Here is a 13,080-nt window from a genome sequence, read left to right on the forward strand (position 1 = left end):
TTTTGCCACGCATTACTTTTTTAGGTCATATGCTTTCTAGTGGGCAGAAACCGCACGTAGCAGAGGGTAGTTACGTTCACGTGCGTTCGTCCATCCGGTCGTTTAATTTGCCCGGTTTTTTTCATCTCCATATCCCGATGCACGCAGGCATCGCAGGTGTGTTGTTGCTCGAACTGACAACCCTCTTCAGTGGCTGATGTGAATTACTGGCGCACCTGCTTGTCCAACTTTAGTATGACTGTTTTTAGCGCTCCAGCACTGTCGGATCTCTGGATTCCCACCGCCGTCATGGTGCTGGGCGGTTTGATCGCTGGCATTAGCAGGAAGTTGTCGTTGATCGCTAACTTGCGACTCAAGGTGAGCGCTTCGTTTTCCTCTTCGGCGCGCGTGCACTTGCGAGCGTCTGCGCGTTTTTTGTTATTGCGATCCGAAACTGACTGCACTTAGCTAAACCACGTGTACGTTTCGGCTGCACAGGTCGACAAATCATCTTTGCGAAATGGTGGCGATCTGGTAGCCGACGTTCTGAAGGTACGTTTCTGTGTCGTTACCTGCGATGCATGCATATACGTAGCGCGTGAGGCGATGCGAACAGCTTCGTTATATATATGTTGATATATATTTTGTTCTTTTCCCAGGCTCACGATGTCAAGTTTCTGTTTTGCCTCAGTGGCGGTCACATCTCTCCTATTCTAGTAGCGGCCGAGCGTGAAGGCATTCGTGTTGTGGATACGAGACATGAGGTAGGGTGCTACGATATCATTATTTAACTTGCTGCTTTTAATTGCCTGCAGGACCGACGTCTGTAAATATTCACTTTCGGACTGTGGTCGTGCACGTATAATTAAAAACAAAACACAAAGAAACTCATTATCTCAGCTTGGGTAATCTTTTGCTTGGGGGTATTTCCCCAGTGGAAATCCGATCATCCCTTGAATTGGTTATTGAAAAAGCTTTTGATTAATTACTTTTTTTGTACGTTTTCATTTTACCAAACACGCCACTGATCGATATACGCGCGTAAAAAGGCCCCTTTTCAGATATACCACTTTAGCTGAAACTTGGCACCGCATGGTATATCATTAGCTGATAGCGGCCTACTGTTATCTCGATCCTAAGTCAGTGAATAGTTCCTGTTGGTGAGCACCTGCAAGCTCTTCCAAGTTCTCTTATCGGAATAGAATGCTTAGTTGATCTCCTCTCTAATTAATTTTTTTGCTGCTCCTAAATATATTTTTTGTTTAACACTCATCTGTGCCCCTCCCTGGCCCCCTTTCAAAGAACTGTATGCTGTTCTAAATGTTCATGAATAATCGCTGAAATTTCAGTATTCTTGAACACTTATTTTAAAACTTGTCAATAAAATCAGTGTCTCCGGAAACTGAAACAACCCTCTCAAACCGATGCTTGAATGCTTGCACGCAGTCAGCTGAACTGTTCATTCTTGGCAGTGCTCAAACTAGGCTCTGTAGACACTGACACAAATAGCATCATGCCTTGATTACCACTTCCAAGCATTCTGCTTCTCAAATTACTTTGTGCAGGTTAATGCAGTCTTTGCAGCTGATGCTGTGGCAAGGCTGTCTGGAAAGGTTGGCGTGGCTGCTGTCACAGCTGGACCAGGTATTGAACTGTTCGAAGTGCATTGACATTGTTTGCTGGCAGTTTACTTTGAGCATTGTTTGCTACATTAAATGATCTGATTGAGGTGGCTAAAGGTTATTTTTCTTGTTTCGTGTATTTGCATCATTAACATGTTCTTTCAAGTCTTTCTGTGCAATATTTTTTTTTTAATTTTTAGTTTTTCAGTTATCCCTTTACCATTCTTTATTGCAGGGGTGACCAACACTGTGACAGCAATCAAGAATGCTCAAATGGCAGAGTCTCCTGTCCTCTTACTGGGAGGGGCAGCTGCAACGGCCGTCAAGGTAAGCAGGCAAATAGTGAACATTTCGTTTCCTTACAATTCGACTATGGCGATAATGAATGACAAGTGAACCAAAACCAAATTCCTTATATACGCACATCTAATCAGCAGGAGATAGAAAAAGAAAGAAGTGTTAAACAGGGCTATTTCATGTTTAGCTGGCTTGGCGGACACCTTCGTAGGATCTGTTGGTAGTAGAGTTATCTTCGGTTAACAACTAAGCCAATAATTAGCGCATAAGTACGAGTGCAGAAGATATTTTTATCTCTTAGTTCTAAATAGCTTTCCACTGGTTGGTTAAACGCCTTTGAGGAATTTTAAACTTCACCAAAGTACTAACAAGAGAATGCACTCCTGTGCTCAAAACTGGCTCATCCCATTCGCATTTGCAGCTGAAACATTATCTTTCACATCAGTGCATTAAGTACCACAAGTCACACTAAATACTGGGTTTTTTGTTTTTTTCTTGCTTTTTTTCCCCCTACACACCAGGGGCGTGGGGCCCTGCAAGACATTGATCAGTTGTCGCTCTTCAAATCGCTGTGCAAGTTCTCTGCTACCGTGACAACGGTCAGGGACATTGTCCCCACCCTTCGAACAGCCCTGCAAAAGGCCCAGTCTGACACACCAGGTATTTTGACGTGCTGCGCTATAACTGACTCGTTTACACTTTTCTGTTCATTACTTTCACTGCCTTTGGTCTTCAGTTAAGCTTCTGCTTAAGTTCTTTTGGTTGTATAATTTTCTGTCAGTGAGAATTAAAGTGCTTTCCTTTTTTTTTTTCTCACAGTGGTTTCTGCAGCCTTTGCATTTTTGTCTACAACAGTTTGTTGTCTAAACAGAAATGTAGAAAGCTAGTTGCATTCTAAGCTTCATTCGAAATTTTACTGAAATTTAATTTTTAGTCAGAGAAGTGTTAGTGTTATGCTGGATGCCAATTAAATTGGCCCATAGGTAGTTTAGTGCTATTCTTCATTATCATTATTGTATGTAAAAGCATTGAGATGGTTTTTATGTATGTTTAAAAAACCGCTGCTATACTTATAAAAATGGCCCATAATTACATTGGTGCGGTGCACCTTTCAACTTATTTTAGATCATAGAAGCTAGTTTAAGACAGTTTTCAGCGTAACAAGCCGTATTTTGCATGTTTCTGGCAGCATATTTTTTCTGTTATTATGAAATGTGTGGAAATTTAAAGACTACAATAGGATCTAAATGAAATGAGTCTCACAGGGTTCCAAAAAATATTCTTGCGATCTTGTAATTCATATCCAAAATGAACAAAATCAATCAGTAGAATCTAAGTAAATGCATTTCTGCTGACCTGTTTATGGTTGATGGAATTTATTCACACTCACAGCTCACATCAGCAAAGCTGGTGTCTTGCCACTTCCTTAACATGCACTAGGCATGGTTTCTCACGTTGGATCCAATCATGCGAGTCACTTGAATGCATAATTCTACAAAGATGGATGACTAGCTTGTGTGGTTAATGTAAATTACCCGCGCTTTTATTGTGGGCCCATAGTGTGGCAATGTTTCTGGTCCTCTATGAAATTTTATTAATGTGACGTTGCACATCTGACATTTTGTCCTAATATTCATGTTCGCTCATATTTGTTTGTAGGGCCCGTGTTCGTGGAGCTCCCTATCGACGTCCTCTACCCGTACTCAATAGTGCAATCCGAAGTCGGCTTCAAAGGGAGACCTGGGAGCCTGGGCCAAAAGCTAGTCAAATTGTATGCTGTCTCGTTCTTTATTGTCAGTGTGAACAGGCAGCGTTTTATGGTCAGTCTATTTGAATGTGGTGCACAGAGCTTGTCTAGTAGTCGAGAACTGGAGGTGTCACAAATTCTTTATCTGACTTGAAAGAACACTGTGAGGATTATGTTGGAAATTTCTTTACTAATGGCACATTTTCTAGCATATTGAGCAGCACTATACATGACAATTTTTGTTTTGCAGAATTTGAGCGTGAACGAGTGTGCATATAATTCTTCTTTCTTTTTTTTTTAAGAGCCATTTGTAAACCATTTATTAGCCACTGCTAAATGGAAGCTCTGCATAAACTTTGAGCTCAGACAGGGGGTCAGTTTTCGAGGAAATGTGGTTGACTCTTGACACTGAATAATTCACTCAAAGGCTGTTAAATGATGGTCCTGAAGCAACAATTCATATAGACTAGATATTTGAATTGAGTTCAATTAATGACAGTAGCATCTCTCATAGCCCAAGTTGTTTGGGACGTTAAATCATAGACTAAACCAAACGAATTACAATACACTGTCGAAGCCTTTATAAACCTATCCTTGTTAGAGTTGCAGTTAGCAATATGTTGTTAGTGATGCTAATCATTGTCTTCCATCATAGTGAACTCTGCTGTTGAATTAATTTGTTGTTCTAACCACATGGGCACTGATTGCTGCAGATATTTGGATTACTACATGCACAACCTGTTTGCTGGTGCCTTTGTATCACGAGATGTGTCCCCACTGTCTGTCACTGTTCCATTGGCCAAGCACTCTGAAGGTAAGAGGCTGACAACATCTTAGAAGGTGGAGCACTTTGAATGTTTCACTATAGTTACATCGCTTGAAAGTCCGAACAGGTCACCCTCCATTCTTAACTGTGCTTCAGGTGGTGTTGGGCATGTTTTGATAATCACGGTATGTGCAAGGAAGGGTGACAGATTTCAAAGCCACCAGCGATTGATTTTTGAAAGTGTGGTTTGGTTGTTGATGTCTCCAGGCACTGCTACTTCTCGTGTTACATTGTAATAAACGTGGAGCCAATTCTGCAGCTAAGGCTGTTAAAGGCCCATCTCTGGGGTTTATTGTTTTCTGTAATATAGTCAAAACAGGACAATGCTAACTACGGTAGCCGCTCACCATGAGGGTAGTGGTTATCGTTGAAAGGGGCGAGCTGGCTTGAAATGATCTCATTCATAACATCATTGAAATGCACCATGGTAATGCACCATTTGTTCAAATCAGTGATGTCAAATATGGCTGCGTAGTGCTTCTTCCTCGTAACTTCTCCCAATGGTGTGACGGCCTTTGAAACACATGCATCAATCCTGTCTTTCAGAATCAGGCACTAGTCCAGCACTTAGAGCACATCTTCTTACACTTTTCTGATTGGAAATAACTGTACATATATGCATATTGCTCTCAATATCTTTACCTCAATCTATCAGAGAATGAAAACACCAGCTCTCACTGAACCTTATCTTACACAGTTGTAGCCATCCTGCGAGGTTTGGCCCGCCACGGTGGCGCAGTGGTTAGGGCGATTGACTGCTGTAACCAAGGATGCGGGATCGAATCCTAGCCACAGCAGTTCTTTTCGATGGGGGCGAAAAGCAAGGCGTCCGTGTGCTGTGCGATGTCAGTGATCCTCAAAGAATTCCGGGTGGTTGGTATTTCCTAAACCCTCTGCTGCAGTGTCTCTCGTAGCTTGAGCCGCTCTGAGACCTTAAACCCTATAAACCAAACCGCAAGGTTTTTAGCTTCCCGAAACATGATACTGACAGCTGTCCTCCGAGAGCAGTGGCATTAAAAAACTCGATGTTATAAGCAAAACCATTAATCCTGCCCGTACATCTTGCGCATCAGTTACTGTGCAAAGAGTGCTTATTGAGTAGACATTATCGTTTATGATTCCTTTCTTGGCCCCGTTTTCTCTTGCATCATATGCAGTCCAGCAGTGCGCAGAGATTATCTCACGTGCCAAGCGCCCGGTCTGCATAGTGGGAAGCCAGTGCACGCTGCCTCCCTTACCCGTGCAGGAGCTGAGGGCAGCTCTGGAGGTAAGTGCAAGGCCTCTCATACCGTATGCTTCTCTGGTGCCACAGTTTGTCAAGGAACACTGTTGTTACAATTGGTCAATCAATCAATCAATCAATCAATCAATCAATCAATCAATCAATCAATCAATCAATGCAAAATAAACTAAATAGATCAATTGATCAATCCACAGTGCAAAATAAACTGATTGATTGATCGATCAATCAATCAACCAGTTTATTTTGCACTGAGGAAATAGTTTACAATTGCAGGCTTGCCAAAGCTTGTACTGCCATTAGATTTCATGTACTAGGTGTTTTGCAGCCATTCAAGAACGGCACCATTACAGAAGTCACATCATAACGCTTGTGGTATTTCTGCGTAAATGATATGAGCTCAGCGCAAAACGTGCATCAGGAGCACTTTTTGGGCTGCAGTTCTGGTGTTCATTATTTGAGTGCAGTTTTTGCATCAGTCTAACTCCAAAGCAAAAGAAACCCTGTTTACTAGCTGGTGTTACCAAGGGCCCTACATCCTAGACCTTTGTCCCATTGTCTATTCAAATATAGTTAGCCACACAGAGAGATTTTCTCATCCTGATTTTGGCAACTAACAGTTCTGATTCAGTATGATCCTGTAAAGCCCTACACGAGTAGGAAAGGGCAATGCTTGTTCTGTTTAGCTATTCAGAACAATCCTGTAGTCCTACATGAGTAGGAAAGGGCAATGCTTATTTTGTTTAACTAAAATTGGTTGGTTTGCTAAAGCACTAGATTTAGCCATATGGAGAGATATTTCATCCTCCTGGTTTCTGTAATTGGCAGTTTTAATTTGGGACAACCTTGCAAAGTCCCACATGGGTCGTAGAGTAGCTTGCTGCAAGATTGGCATGTTGAGGGTAGGCCCTGCAAGTACTAAATGTACATGGTGTGATGCCTGAATGATGTGTGTAAAATGTTATGGAGACTAGTAGCCCCATATAGGGCACCATTCCTTTGCAGTAGTGTTATGGCTGAACACATTATTTGTGGCAGCATATGTCCCTCTAGGAAACAAGTGAAGAAAAAATCGTGTTAGTATTGTGCAGTGCAAAATTTTCTGCTGTTGCTGCGTTACCCTTCAGTGGAACTTTACCAACTGCAGTGTTTACTGGTACTATAAACTTCAGTGGTGTTTATTACGCTCCACAATGCCAAACTTTGTGAAAGAACATTCATCACTTCTGAGACGAGGCACAACCAAACATGTTCAGGTGGACTGGACCAGAGGCTTGGAGGGAAAAACTTCAGCCTGTCATTGTGAGTTGGTCAACTTTGTAGGAAGCGAGGCTCTCTGCTGTTTTGCAGAAACTGGGGATTCCCTGCTTCCTGGGAGGAATGGCCCGGGGCCTGTTGGGTCGCCACAGTGAGCTGCAGATGCGTCATTGCCGCAGGGATGCGCTGGCCCAAGCGGATGTCGTCATTCTGGCAGGTAAGGTCACATGTCATCACAATCACATGTCATTACGTGAACAGTGCCAGGAACATGACAGTGCAGTCATTATGCTAGCCCAGCTTGTCACGAAGTCTGTAAGACTTGGGAATTAGCAAAAGACAGGCAGCGGTATGGTAATAGCTAACTATTCCTTAGTTTACTGTATTTTGCAGCACGGCGTAAACACTTTGTAATTTATATAAACATGTTCTATTAAGCTAAAACATTACCTGATTGCATAGGTTGTGGTAATTTTGTAGCTTGTGAAAAGGGGAACGAAGCCATTGATGCACTTTCAGATAAAGGTGTAGAATTTGTTAAGAATGGTGAAAAATGTATTTACTAGTGTGTTGGAGAACAGAAAGTATAAAAAGAAGGAACATACATATTTGTGGGAGCTTTGAACTAGATAGTGCTGAGCAAATTCCTTGTCGATTGGTTGCAGGCTCAGTTTGTGACTTCCGCTTGTCATACGGCCGTGTTCTGAGCCGCAAGTCTAAAATCATCGCTGTGAACCGCAACAAAGCCCAGCTTTTCAAGGTGAGGATTGAGCCTGTTGGGTACTGCTTTGCTCATGCCTATGAATTTGGGCTCTTCAGTGTTCATGGAATTGGGCACAAGTGGATGTTGACTCATTTGGGTTTGCGTGGATTCACAGTTGCTCAAATTCATGCACTTGACTCACTTGTTTGGATTTAAACTTGGACACCTGCAAACTTGCTAGTAGAATACTCGGACTACCTTGGGCCCATTGAGATCGGTTATTTCTAACCAATTTGTCTTGGACAAACTCGCATCTTGCCCACATGTGTCTGAACACACGTGCCTGCTTTCTTACCTGGCTAACCAGGGCTCATTCAGATTATCTGACACCGAGTATTGCTGTGCTTGACGATGACTCTACACAATGAGTGCACAAGCTCATAAAAAAAAGTTCAGTAGCATCGTGCTACTCAGCATATTTTGCGCTTTGCTATCTTAAACTATCTGCCAATTTTTTGTAGCCACCTGAGGACAGAGGTCACAATGCCTTGTGAGTTTTGTTGAGCGCTGCGTCATGCTATGAAGCTCCCCGAGTATCTGCTTTGAAGGAAAGTGTGCCGACGTCCCTCGTACACTTTATGGTCGTTTGCTCGGCTGTTCTGATTAGTGCGATGCCATCTCTGCCCATAAATGGCTGTTATATATCGAGGCCCAACAAGCTGTAACTTTTGTTTTATCAGCTGCATACAGCGCAGTTGATAGTTCCGATAAATAAAGCAGCATGCCTATGAACCAGCTGCACTCGTGACTTACGAATACAGCTAATGGAGTGGGCCCTGAATATCAGCGTATTGAGCTAAAAGAAACTTCCACCAGAGGGTAGTACTTTCAAACAGAACCGTGGTTTAGTGTCGTGCTTAACACATTAAGCGTTTGCCTCAATCAGAGCAAAAAAAATTGGCAGTGGCTTAGCTTGGTTAAGCTTGGTAATTGCGAAAGCAATAGCTATTGCTACGCCTAGGTTCAGCTGGTGGTGTAGCTGGTTGTGGTGCTTGTGGTTATGCTTATGGTTATGCAGTGATTCACTCTGGCCACGGCATATGGTTCAACTACAGTTTATTGCGGGGTGCTACTATGTATAACTAGTAGCGAGGCAAGGAGTGCCGTGGTTGCAACAATATACTTGATTGTGGGTGAGGTTAAGGCAGAATGAACAACTGCCGCTCCGGCACCGGCTGCAACGGCATTCTTATGCCAGCAGAAATGAAAGCATCCCTAGAGACTGCGTTGGTTCCACCTGCCGCTAGGCCACCTCCTATACTATCCAACGTTGCATCCCCGGCGGTAGCTGCGGCTGCAGCCCCATAATTGTTCTTAGCTTTAGGAGCATGTGGCACAAATGCAGCTCCGCCTGGTCATAGATCAACATTGGGCTTAACTCTCGGTGTGTATGGGCATACCCGAACCGGCGCCCCAAACGTCGTCCTAAACAGTCTCACAACAGTCTCGGGGATGACGTCACTCCGGCTGTAGCGCTCCCTCACGGAGGGAGCGGGAGTTAGGCCGCGGCTGGTAGCTACCGCCTCGCGAGCCAACGGCGCGAGTTGGGGCCCCTGTTTTTGCGGCTGATGGGATGACGTCACTCCGGCTGTAGCGCCTCTCGTAGGAGGAGCGGGAGTTAGGCCACGGTTGGTAGCTACCGCCTCGCGAGTTGACGGTGCAAGTTGGGGCCCCTGTTTTTGCGGCTGATGGGATGACGTCACTCCGGCTGTAGCGCCTCTCGTAGGAGGAGCGGGAGTTAGGCCACGGTTGGTAGCTACCGCCTCGCGAGTTGACGGTGCAAGTTGGGGCCCCTGTTTTTGCAGCTGATGGGATGACGTCACTCCGGCTGTAGCGCCTCTCGTAGGAGGAGCGGGAGTTAGGCCACGGTTGGTAGCTACCGCCTCGCGAGTTGACGGTGCAAGTTGGGGCCCCTGTTTTTGCAGCTGATGGGATGACGTCACTCCGGCTGTAGCGCCTCTCGTAGGAGGAGCGGGAGTTAGGCCACGGTTGGTAGCTACCGCCTCGCGAGTTGACGGTGCAAGTTGGGGCCCCTGTTTTTGCAGCTGATGGGATGACGTCACTCCGGCTGTAGCGCCTCTCGTAGGAGGAGCGGGAGTTAGGCCACGGTTGGTAGCTACCGCCTCGCGAGTTGACGGTGCAAGTTGGGGCCCCTGTTTTTGCGGCTGATGGGATGACGTCACTCCGGCTGTAGCGCCTCTCGTAGGAGGAGCGGGAGTTAGGCCACGGTTGGTAGCTACCGCCTCGCGAGTTGACGGTGCAAGTTGGGGCCCCTGTTTTTGCGCAGCTGTGCTTGGCAGCACGCCAAAGGTCACGCTAAAAGGTCAATGGTAGTTACCGCCTCGCTACGCGAAGGACTGAAAAGTGAAAGTAAGTATTGCTTTCTCAATAAAAATATGTAGTCAAGAGAACAAAAACAAAGTACACGTTCAGAACTAGGCCATAGCACTTCTTCCGCGGGGGTTGTTTCGCACAAAGCAGAACAACCAAGCAGAGACGCTGGTGCAACCAGCGTGATCAATGCTTACGCTCACTTTCTCTCTCAACTTCTGTTCTGCTTCACCTTGACCCCAGCCACCAAAACTGACAGCACTGAACATAGAGCTGTTATTCCACTTGATGCCTCCCTTGCAGTTCATTGCTATTGTTTTACTTTGCCAAATCAGAATTCAGATGCCTTTTGGAAGCCAGCCATAGCAGTCGAGGCTGATGCTGGGTCCTTCATGGCCTCCTTGGCTAAAGTCCTGCCCAACTACAAATGTGATCCGTCCTGGATACAGACACTGCGAGACTTGGACAATGCCAAAGAAGAAAAGAACAAGTGAGCCGTGAGACTTAGTCTTCTGCCCTGTATGGTTTGATATAACCTTTTGGGAAGAAGCTCCAGTCATAGTAATGTCACTGCAGTGACAATAGATGTTTTTCAGGCATTTATGTGTGTCCAGCTGTCATATTAAGAGGCGAAATTTTCCTCATCTATATATCTCCCTCTCTTTACAGTTATAACACCATGCTGAGGACAAGCTAAAGTAACATTGTAGGTTACTACACTCCAGTGACAAAGAAACTATTTCACTCAATATGGAGCTTTTTTATGCTAGAAAGGGATGAAAGTCATCACTGGCTGTTAACAAAAACCGCAGGGATGTAGGCCTGTGCAAATATTTGATAATTTCAAATGTTTGATTGAAAGTCAAGTGAAGCGGGACCTTGCCTATTGTAAAGAGGGCCTTCCCGATGGCGTGCTTAAAGCGAACCACTTGATTTAGCCGGAAAAAAAGCCTCATTCTAACTTTCATCTCATATGCAGACATCCATCGTGTCCATCTGGTAAAATCGCTGTGTGGTAAAATCGCTGTGTGGTAAAATCGCTGTGATGCAAATGGTATTTTGCAGTTTTTTTTAGGCCCATTTGATAATTCAAGCTCTCAGTTAATTCAGACATTTTTTTCGGTCCCTTGAAGGTCAAATTAACGAGAACTTACTATATTCAGCAGTGATACCTAAGATCCTTCCTGCACAAAAAACTGCCATACGAAATCCTGTATAAAATTCATACAGTTTTTTTTTTTTTTTTTCTGTAGGGTGGATACACACGTCTGCGCAATTCTATCTTAATTTTATTTGCAGATACCATGTGAATTCTGAACTAAACAAGGCAAACAGCGTTTGCAAATTTTTTAATTTTCCATTGTTTTCACTGACCAGTTATTTGATATTCATATTCGTATTTGATTCATATTCGAAAATTTCAGTATTCACACAATTTCCAGTGACCACTTTTGCAAAAGGTTTCGGTAGTGTGAAAAAGCTTCAACAACATGCTCTTTCCTTTTTTTCATCTAATGGCTTTGTGTGTTGGAAAAGTGTGCAGTTCTGAAAATGCTTATTGTGCTAATTGGTATTCAGGATATTTGCTTCAAAATGGTGTGAAGGAAATAATTAGTTTCGAATTTGCTTCGAACTGAAAAACCACTACAGTTAAATCTCGTGACAAGAGACATTGTTACAAGAGACACTCGGTTATAAGAGACATTTGAAAATGGTTTGGTTGGTTTTCTTATGTTTGCCATGTTAACAACATTGCATACAAGAGACATGGTTACAAGAGACACTTGGTTACTAAGGGCAACTTTTTCAGGTCCCTGGAGTAAATTCTTCACTATTTAGAAGAGACACAACCCAGGTGTGCTCATGCAATGCAGCTGAAGCGTACCAACTCGTACATGATTCACTTCAGATTCCCTTAGCTAAATTCTGTTCCATATCAGCATCCCTTTTGTTGTACATGTCAGGAACTGAGGTGTGCTTGCCCATGATTTGAAAGTCAAAACGACCCCGCTGTTTCAGCCACTGACATCACATTACTGTCACCTACGAAGTAAATCAAAATGCAAGAATGACACCCAGCATTTTTAACTTCTCGCTGTTAAAATTTGGTCACAAGATGAAAGCTCAGAATCCTGATGTCTTTCTCTTTGTGAACAATGCTTCATGCAGCCCCAAAAGCACCAAAGGTCTCGTGCTCAAAGCCACCAAAGTTATTTTTCTCTCCAAACTCCACACCCTACCTTCAAGCAATAGACAAAGGCATTATGCACTCTGTCAAGTTGCTGTACAAAACAAGGTTGGTAGAACGCCCGTTGCTCGACAGGCAGAAAGACTACACAATAGCAATTGATGCGAAGTTTGCTGTTCAGGTGATTTCAGGTGTCTGGAATGGCCTGAGAAATGAAGCTTTGTAAAACCATTTCAAACAAGCAGGCTTTAAACTTGGTGACATGATGTAAGAGGGCTCATAAATGGATACTGTGGAAAGCTTCCTTGAAGATGAAGCTTGGGCGAGCATCCAAGAGACTGCTGAGGTACCAAAATCTTTTCAGGAATTTGTATCTGCAGATGTGGATCTTGCGTGTTCCCGAAGAGCTTACAGACTGCAATTCTCACGCAAGTAAATGGTACATGTTCCACAGAGGATGATTATTAGGACATTTCAGAGGAAAAGTGTCAGCATCTGAGGGTGACGAGCATGTAAGAGTGCTTTAAAGGTATTAGAGCAACAGGAAAGCTTGCAAAGTGAAATGCTTACCTCCAGAATTTCGGAAAGAATACACTCTGCACCCACAAAAATGCATACTAGTATGAATAACTTCTTTAAGCTTTCCTGAAAAATTTCCTGTTAATGCGTGTGAATGCATTCATATGCTGATGTGCAGTAAACTGATCAACACAGTGCTTTTAGAATTCTTGGTTACAAGAGACCTTGCTTACAAGAGATATCTTTTTCGGGTTCCTTGAGTGTCTCTTGTAACGAGGTTTTACTGTACTTGCACAGGCGCAGTAGAAATG

The 13,080-nt window shown here is 43.7% G+C and overlaps 1 protein-coding gene across 2 annotated transcripts in view; it reads left to right on the plus strand.

The window, feature by feature from the left end:
- The window catches only part of LOC146182432 (2-hydroxyacyl-CoA lyase 2-like), a 19,890-nt gene continuing 6,810 nt past the window's right edge, over positions 1-13,080 (plus strand). The window contains exons 1-13 of one of the 2 annotated variants that reach the window (XM_084577532.1): positions 2-156; positions 249-357; positions 478-531; positions 639-743; positions 1,545-1,623; positions 1,837-1,928; positions 2,420-2,558; positions 3,558-3,669; positions 4,359-4,459; positions 5,629-5,738; positions 7,062-7,185; positions 7,634-7,728; positions 10,398-10,552. In XM_084577532.1, coding sequence (XP_084433658.1) covers positions 289-357; positions 478-531; positions 639-743; positions 1,545-1,623; positions 1,837-1,928; positions 2,420-2,558; positions 3,558-3,669; positions 4,359-4,459; positions 5,629-5,738; positions 7,062-7,185; positions 7,634-7,728; positions 10,398-10,552 — 1,235 coding nt within the window. In that variant the 5' untranslated portion in view covers positions 2-156; positions 249-288. Of the gene's footprint in view, positions 358-477; positions 532-638; positions 744-1,544; positions 1,624-1,836; positions 1,929-2,419; positions 2,559-3,557; positions 3,670-4,358; positions 4,460-5,628; positions 5,739-7,061; positions 7,186-7,633; positions 7,729-10,397; positions 10,553-13,080 lie in introns of both variants that reach the window. The other variant, XM_084577531.1, reaches the window with a different exon arrangement.

The sequence above is a fragment of the Amblyomma maculatum genome, chromosome 8, assembly GCF_055883805.1.
Source record: "Amblyomma maculatum isolate TAMU_Amacu chromosome 8, ASM5588380v1, whole genome shotgun sequence".
In the NCBI taxonomy this organism is placed as follows: Eukaryota; Metazoa; Arthropoda; class Arachnida; order Ixodida; family Ixodidae; genus Amblyomma; species Amblyomma maculatum.